The sequence below is a fragment of the Rhincodon typus genome, chromosome 3 (assembly GCF_021869965.1).
Source record: "Rhincodon typus isolate 14 chromosome 3, sRhiTyp1.1, whole genome shotgun sequence".
NCBI lineage: Eukaryota > Metazoa > Chordata > Chondrichthyes > Orectolobiformes > Rhincodontidae > Rhincodon > Rhincodon typus.
This window is the reverse complement of record NC_063334.1, coordinates 112,859,703-112,868,930: the sequence shown is the minus strand read 5'-3', so window position 1 is coordinate 112,868,930 and position 9,228 is coordinate 112,859,703. Positions and strand designations below refer to the sequence as shown.

General features: G+C 41.0%; 1 protein-coding gene across 1 annotated transcript in view; it reads right to left on the bottom strand.

Moving 5' to 3' along the window:
- Window positions 1–1,010: 1,010 nt before the first annotated feature.
- The window catches only part of vegfc (vascular endothelial growth factor c), a 118,277-nt gene continuing 110,059 nt past the window's right edge, over window positions 1,011–9,228 (bottom strand). Inside the window, exon 6 of the mRNA XM_048594028.1 lies at window positions 1,011–1,384. Coding sequence (XP_048449985.1) covers window positions 1,011–1,384 — 374 coding nt within the window. The remainder of the gene's footprint in view (window positions 1,385–9,228) is intronic.

Genomic DNA, 9,228 nt, shown 5'->3' with positions numbered 1-9,228 from the left:
AAATGTTGTAATTGTACCAGCCTCCACCCCTTCCTCTGGCAGCTGGTTTCCTTTTAAATTTTTCCCCTCTCACCTTAAACCTATGCCCTCAGGTTGTGCACTCTCCCACTCTGGGAAAAAGAGCTTGGCTACTTACCCTATCCATGTCTCTCATAATTTTATAAACTTCTATAAAGTCACCCCTAAGTCTCCGATGCTCGAGGGAAAATAGCCCCAGCCTATTCAGCTTCTCCCAAATCTCCCTATTCCTCAAACCCTCCAACCTTGGAAACATCCTTTCAAATCTTTTTTGAACCCTTTCAAGTTTCACAACAGCCTTCCTACAGCAGGTAGACCAGAACTGCATGCAATATTCCAAAAGTGGTCTAGCCAATGTCCCGTACATCCACCACATGACCTCCCAACTCCTATACTCAATGCACTGACCAATAAAGGCAAGCATACCAAATGCCTTCTTCATTATCCTAACTACCTACAACTCCACTTTCAAGGAACTATGAACCTGCCCTCCAAAGTCTCTGTTCAGTAACATTCCCCAGGACCTTACCATTAAGTGTGTGAGTCCTGCCCTGATTTGCATTTCCAAAATGCAGTACCTCACATTTATCTAAATTAAACTCAATCTGCCACTCCTCGGCCCACTTGCCCATCTGATCAAGGTCCCGTTGTACTCTGAGGTAGCTTTCTTTGCTGTCCACTACATCACCAATTTTGGTGTCATCTGCAAACTTACTAGCCATACCCCGATGTTCACATCCAAATAAGTTCTGTAAATGTCCTATAAGAGTGTTGTAGGAGCATCTTCAGTACACGGACTGTAACAGGCTTCATGAAAGTAGCCCACCACTACTTTCTGAAGGGCAATTAAGGATGGACAATAATTGCTGGTCTTGCCGTATTTGTGAAAGAATTTTTAACAGAACATAAAGTCAGAAAGAAAGATATTTATACTGTGCTTCATCGCTTTGCCAAAATGTCTCAAAGTATTCAATTACAATTTGCTTTTAGTGTCAGTCTGGAACAGTGACAGTAAACAGAAACAACACTGACCTGCAAGTGTGAGGGTGAAACCTCGTCCCTTTCAGAAAGCATTTATTTGGAGACTCTGTACATTCGCAGGCACATTTTACTGGGTTTAAAGGCTGATTTCTTGGACAACTCTTTTTGCAAACACACTCGCAGGAATCCATGTCAAACTGCTTGTGGGGACCACACAGGGCAGGATATAGTCCATTTCTGCACACACACTGGCATGAATCCTTATCCAGCATCTTGTGACGTCCACAGCTGGAATGGTGTTGCCCTCCTTTACAGACGCACTGACAGGTCTCCTCATCCAGTTCTTTATTAGGCCCACAGACACTGTAGTAGCTGCTGTCACCACCTAGGAAAGAAAGTACAGAAACAGATACATGCTGTAAGTGTTCAATAAACTGCAAAATACGCCACAAGATTATGCATGTGTACTGCTTTGATATTAATGGCAATGAGATCACTTTTTCCTCTCACACACTTGTGCATAAAGTGTTGCCTGGATGTAGCTTGGAGAACATGGCTGATCAGTTGGACTTTGTTTCTCATGGACAGTTCATACTATCCGATTTTCCCAGATGTGATGTTGCCAGGTGGACCGTGATGTTGTAATGAAATATCTATGTTCTTCATAAAGCACAACAGCCTTGTTCTCTTCTTTTGCTGAAATTTAAGTATTTATGGCAGGATGGAGAAAATCAATACTTCCCTGATTGCTTTGAACTGGATGTTAACCTTGGCTGCAAAGTCGTGATGAAGGGTTTCAACCCGAAATGTTGACTTTCCTGCTCCTCGGATGCTGCCTGACCTGCTGTGCTTTTCCGGCTCCACATTTATTGACTCCAAAGTAACACTCTTGCCTGGATTTCAAAAGATCAAAGATTCATTCTTGCCTGTTCCCAATCCCTTTGCTATCCCGACATGTAAGATCCATTATGATGGAAAGGCAGGGAATTTCTCCCTGGTATCATGGCCTGCATTTATTCCTGATCACATCAGATTGTGTGGTTATGATCTTACTTCTGCTTGTAGGTTCTTTACTGAGACTGCCACACTTAGCTACATTACAAAAGTAGTCACACTCCTTCAAAGTACTTCATTGCCTCTATATGTTTTGGGACGTCTTGTGGTTGTACTGTGTTATATAAATGCAACTTTTGTTTTATCCTCAGAAGAAAATGTCAGAGGATAAATAAGCATAATCTATGCTTTAATTGCTAGGTTAAAGAACAGAAATGACATATACACCGTTTCTTTCAATGCAGGCAGTTATGGCACAAGTATTAAAGAAGCAAGGTTCAGAGATAGCCAAACATGTGCAGTGTCCTACTGTAGTTCAATCAACTAAAACTGTACAGCTTTCCAGAGCAGTATAATTGCTTCTCTAACCTGTACTCGCTTTAGGATATTGACTTTCAGGGTTATTTGGTCTGGGTTGAAAGATGGCCAGGCCCAGAAATTAGATAATTCCTCATTGAGAAGCCAGGTTTGTTGAACAGGTATGAAGTATACCCTGGGGGCCTGTCTCATTTGCGTATCCCATTCTCAGTACTGTAAAATAGGATTGAATTTTCCAATTCTGGGTGTGTTGTCTTTGATCCAATTTTCCCCAAATGCAAACAGATGCTGGGCATTGGAAAACTGATAGAGGTATAGAGAAAACCCATGCAGGTATTAGGAACTCCTCTTGCGGAGCATAACAAGCACTCCAGCTCACCTTTACACCTCCCTCAATCACTAAACCACATCTCAGTTTCCTCCTAAGTTATACGATGCAGTCCAGCTGGTTAGAAGGACCTGCCTAGAGCAACTCATGATGTGATAAATATTTATTTGTTTAAGATGTACAGATCTAGTGCCTTAAATTAGGTGTATTTGTCATTAATTATGCATCAGGCCCTTAACTATTATCAGCCAACATCGCTTGGTGTAAGCTTACAAAAATAGAGCTCCAAAGTGATCAGTCTTAATTAGGATGGTGGCTTATAATTTACTTGCCCACACAGTAAATTTTGAATCTTTTGGGTATTGACGTCAGAGATGAATTAAGTGTTCTACAAAATTCTCAGAACATCAGAGCATTGGACACCTGAGCTATCCGCCTGTACATGCCATACCCAATTTAATTGCACTGAATGAGCTTTGGTTTCCGGGTCCGCTGTTACCTGAAATTTCTTGCTTTTATAGCCTGTCAGCAGATTTCAAGTAACTGATACGATATTATGGGTATCTAATATGCCTTCAGTGTCTAGACCCCAAACCTCCCTGAACCTCTCCATCTCTCTCGTCACCTGTAAGACACTTCTTACAACACACGCCTTTGAACAAGTATTCGGTCACCTATCCTATTGTTTCCTTCTCTGTTTCAATACCAATTCCTTACGTTTGGTTATATTCCTGTGAAATTCTTGAGGAACGCTTTACTATGTTTAAAGTGCTTCCCTCATGCAAATAATTATTGACGTCTTGGTAGTGAATACTTACCTCTGCTCTGGCAGCAGTTTAATGGGTCCAGAGTTAATAAAACAATTAAAACAACTGGCATTAAAACAATGTCAACTGAAAATATAGATTCTGCTGTGTATAAACAAGAAGACTTCGCAGTAAGCTACACTGTAAATCAACTGTGTGTCTCTATTACAGTGCAATGTTCAATCATAAGGCTGTATTATTAATATTATTCCTGTCAGCCTTATGATTGAATGTTGCACTGCAATAAAGAAGAGTCATTGGATTCAAAACGTTAACTCTGTTGCTCTCTCCACACATGTTGCCAAAACAGCTGAGTTGCTCCATAACACCATAAGATATAAGAACAGGAGTAGGCTGTTTAGCCCCTTGAATCTGCTCTGCCATTCAATAGGATCATGACAAATCTGACATACCTTATGTACACTTTCCTGCCCTTTATTCTAACCCTTAATTACCCTACTGATCAAGAAGCTATCTGTTTCAGCCTTAAATATACACAAGAACTCTGCTCCCACAGCTCTCTGTGGCAAGGCATTCCAAGGACTCACAATCCTCTGAGAGAAGGAATTCCTCCTCATCTCATTCTTATATTGGTGCTCCTTAATTCTGTTACCTCTGGCTCAAGACTTTCCCATGAGCAGAAAACATCCTCGCAGCATTTAACCTGATGAGCCCCTTCGGAATTCTGCATGATTCAGTGAGATCACCTCTCAATCTTCTAAACTCCAGTACTTTGGGACTTTGTTTTTATTTTATCTCCAGCAATATTTTGCTTTGATAATAATAATATCAATCCCCAGGGTAAATGTCGTGAAACAAAAAGAAAATTTGCTGGAAAAGCTCAGTAAGTCTGGCAGCACCTGTGAAGAGAAATCAGAGTTAACGTTTTGGGTCCGGTGACCCTTCCTCAGAACTGGTATGTCTTCATGGCATCTGGATACTGAAGAAGTAATGTCCATGAATATATACTGGTCATATTGAAACAGTTAAGTCTCCAGTAAAACATGACAATAAATATGAAGTATCAGAACCCCAGTTCTGAGGAAGGGTCACCGGACCCGAAACGTTAACTCTGATTTCTCTTCATAGATGCTGCCAGACCTGCTGAGCTTTTCCAGCGACTTCTGATTTTGTTTCTGATTTACAGCATCTGCAGTTCTTTTGGTTTTTAAATGTTGTGAAACTCTGTTAATGTTCCAAACGATTATACAGAACAAGGCCTCTACTGTATAGACCAAGGCCATTTGGGGCTGACCAGTCCATGACAGCATTTGTACTCCATCTTTGTCCTCTCCACATGATAAGTCAAGGCCAACATTGAAACTCCAATTAAAAAAGACCGAAACAAAATAACATTTGATAATTTTACTCATAACACCATCATAATACTTCTAAAATTCAAAGCACATGTTCCTCACAGCTCGACTTTTTTTTTGTTTCTGTGAAGATCAAACAACGGAAACAAGTAAAGCAGAACATAATATCCTTCACAGCTGTCAAACGGTATCCAGGTCAAACGAAAAGGAAGAGACTTGCAAAGTCAAAAAGGAATATTATTTTTAAATCATTGCACAAATATTCCTAATTAATAAACTTGGATTGGCTCTGCCAGACTCCTCTACATTTGAGGCCAATGTGTTTAATAACACTCCATCGCTTGTGTGCTACCACGGCCTGCAAATGTCTCACTTTGGGATTAAATCTATACAAATGATTGACGTGTTATGGCTCTACTGTAGCACAAACCTAGGCTGCAAATGGCAGAAAACTCTAGTTATAATGTATTTCTCATTTCCGACACACATCTCCACAGAGTGACAGATGGAATGTCTGTAATATATTGTTCAAGATCTGGCTGCCCATTGTTTTTGGCTGCAATCTCTGCATTTCCCTAGTTAAGGACTGAGATCTTGGTGTTCAATGAAGAAACACTATTATTTGGTAGGAACATTCAAAGATCACATTTTCAAAGTATTTTCCAGCTCCCTTGTTAGTGTAACCCCCCTTTGACTGGGATATTGCCACATTATTTAAGAAAACACTGATTGAAACACTGCTTGTTTCTTTGGATCAAAATTGTTTTAAGACAAATTGTTGTTGGCAAGTTTATTTCTGCTGCTGGCTTTTCTTCTGGTGAGTGGTGTTGACACGTCGCTGGGGGCCTCCTCTCTCATGCAAGCTAAGTTCAAGGAATAATCTGTTCCGATCATGAACCTCTTGCTTGCTAGGTTTCAGTAAGATGCACCCACCAAACTTCTCACATTTATATATCCATTGCTTCTTAAAACAGAAATTAAAGCAGTTTATTTACAAGATCAAATGTAAGCAAACAACCTAACTTTGTTTGGTGTTGCTTAGTTGCTAAAATTCTTTTTCCAATTCAACAAGTAGAGACAAAGCAGTAGAGTCTAAACTTGAAACATTGATCTCTCTTCCATCGGTACGTTTTGCTACCCTGAGTGTCATAAGGATAATGGGACCTGTGCACTCTCCCCCAATAAGTTAGAATTAGAATTATTGTCACATGTACTCAGATGCAGGGATACAGGAATATGGTGAAAAGTGTACAAAGTCGCCAGTTCTGACGCCATTTTAGAGACAAAGGTACCTAGGTACAAAATCTTAGATATAAATTAGAAATTAAAGAAATGAAGTTAAACATTCAGCATTACAGAACTTCTAAAGCAGAGAAAGAGAGAAGGGAAATAAAAACAGAAGGAACAGACGAGTATGTGCTAGACTTCACCTCGAGTATCATTCTTTTGGAACAGATACTACGTGCTGAGGCTTGAACCTCTGGGACCCCAGCAGTAAGGGCCTCTGGTAACTGTGCAAGCTTGACAAGTCGCATCTGAACAAAGCTGGGACTGAGTGGGCAGTTTTGCAAGTCTTGTTGGGAAGGGCTTACACGATTTCAGCAGGGGAGAAATATTAGAAAGTAATGCTAATGTGCACAAAATTCCAGAGTGGCATTAGCAAAAAAACTGGACAATTTAAGTTAGAGATGAAGTTGGAGTAAGGGAAGAAGGAATGAAGTTTAAACCAGGATTACATTGAATGTATGTGAATGCATAGGGTATAATTGACCAGGCTGGGGAGTTAAGCTGCATGGCCCCTTTAGGGATTGTAATGAGGTCAGCTAGGTGGACATCATAGAGAATATGTTCCCTGATTGGGGCTGTTAACCTGGTCCAATCAGGGAGCCCTGGCTGACAGATACAAACAGGAGTGTCAGAGGTTCTGCTCACTCTGAGAGCTGGCTCTGAGGAAGCTGGGCCAGTGTCATGTACTATGCATGTGTAAATTAAGGTGAATTGCTGATGGGGTACTGGTCTCTGTAGAGTTACTTCAGCCCCACAGCTGCCTAACATGCTTGGAACTCTGAGGTCTGTGGAGCAGGAAAAATAGTTCACGGGAATGTTGACGACAGGTACAGACTACTTTGTGGGATTATGATAGTGGCAATAATGGAGATCTAGCTTAAGGAAGGGCAGATCTCACTATTTATTATTCCCGATTATAAAATGTCCAGAAAAGATAGAGAGGATAAAAACAAAGGAAGGTTGCATTTTTGGTGAAGGAGAGCACTGCAATACTGGAGAAAGATGTTTCAGAGGTTTCACGTCGAATTAAATTGGCTAGAGCTAAGGAGTAAGAAGGGCGCAATCACAGTGTTTGGTGCAAAATGTGGACCACTAGCGAGTGAGAAGAAAATACAAGAACAAATTTGCAGGCACATTACAGAGATATGGAAACATCACAGAGTTGTGATAATGGGAGACTTTAATTCCTGATTTTGACTGGAATAATGGTAGTGTAAGGAATAGTTAAGATACTGTAGCTAGATAGTGTTTTTGGGGATTCCCTATGAGTCCAGTCCAGCAAGTTTCATTTTGGGAATGAGGTGGACAAAGAGATCAAGTCATAGAACATAGAACATAGAACAGTACAGGCCCTTCGGCCCTCGATGTTGTGCTGAACTTTTACCCTAAACCTAAGATCTATCTAACCATGATAGTGGGGGAATATTGAGGGGACAATGACTATTGTGTCAGATGGTTTAATATGACAGTAGAAAATGTCATTGATAAATACAGATTAAGAACAAACAACTGGCAGAGAGTGGATTTCAATGGGGCAAGAACAGTGCTAGGTTGGATAGACCTGAACTAAAGGTTACTGGGAGAAACAGTAGCTGACTCATGGGCTACCTTTGTAGAGCAGGTGGTTTGAGCACAATCAAGGTATATTCCCTCAAAAGGGGAATGCAGGGCCTGCAAATCATGAAGTCCCTGGATGACAAAGGAGATAGAATTTAAAGAAGAAATGTTGCGCTTCAGACAGGTGTCAGGCAGTAAATATCGTTGAGAAACGAGCTGTAGAATGTTCAGAAGGGAGATGAGAAAACAACTGAGACACAAAAAGGTATTATGAAAAAAGATCCCCAACTAACATGAAAGGAAATCCCAAACTCATCCATGAACACACAGACAGTAAATGGGGGGTGAAAGGAGTCAGACTGATTAGGTACCAGAAAGAGGATTTACACTTAGAGACATGAGGCATGGCTGAAGTGTAAAATAAACACTTTGCATCTGTCTTTATCTACAAGTCAAATGCTATACAAGCCATGGTGACAGAGGAGGAAACTAGAATGGTTTAAAATTGCTAAGAAGCAGAGACAGTGGATAGGCTATTGGTAAATTTACAAGACACTGGGGCCAGATGAGATGTATCCGAGGACAATGAAGGAAGTAAGAATGGGAATTGAAGAGACACTGACAATTATCTTTCAATTTTCCCTAGATTCAGGGTGATACCCACATGAATTTCCAAAAGGTTCTTGATACAGTGCTGCTTAACAATGAGTGACAGTAGCAATGAAGATACAAAACTGGCTGAGGAATCGGAAGTGGTCACTGAATATTTTTCAGACTGGAAGAAGGTTTGGAGTGGAGTTCCACAGCAGTGAGTATTGAGACCCTTGCTTTTCATGATCCATAATAATGATACAGATCCTGGTGTGCAGGGAATATTTTCAAAGTTTGCTAAAGACCTAAGACTTGAGAAAATTGTGGAAGCAGGCCATTCAGCCCATCAAGTCCACATCGCCCATCTGAAAAGCAACCCACCCAGACCAATGGCACCGCTCCCCCATCCTAACCCTGCATTTCCCATGGCTAATCCAACTAACCCACACGTCCTTAGACACTATGGGCAATTTAACACGGTAACTCCACCTAACCTACATATCTTTGGACCATAGGAGGAAACCAGAACACCCGGAGGAAACCCACACAGACACGGGGAGAACGTGCATATTCCACACCGACAGTTACCTGAGGTTGGAATCGAACGTGGGTCCCTGGCACTGTGAGGCAACTGTGTTAACCATTGAGCCACTGTGCTGCCCAAAGACAGTGACAAGAAAGACAGTGTAGAGGATAAAAGAACAAAGTCAAGTTGGTGGAGTAGGCAGACAGGTGACAGATGAAGTTCAGCACAGTGAAATGAGAGGTTTTGCATTTTCGTGCAAACATGGAGAAACAGACTAAAATAAAGATACTATTCTAAAAGAGCAGAAAGACCTAGGTATATGTGCAGATAAGTTATAAAATGTTACTGGATAGGTAGAGAACATGGAATACTTTATGCTGTGTTAACCAAGTTTCATAAGTAGGAAGAGACAACAAGGTGCAGGGCTGGATGAACACAGCAGGCCAA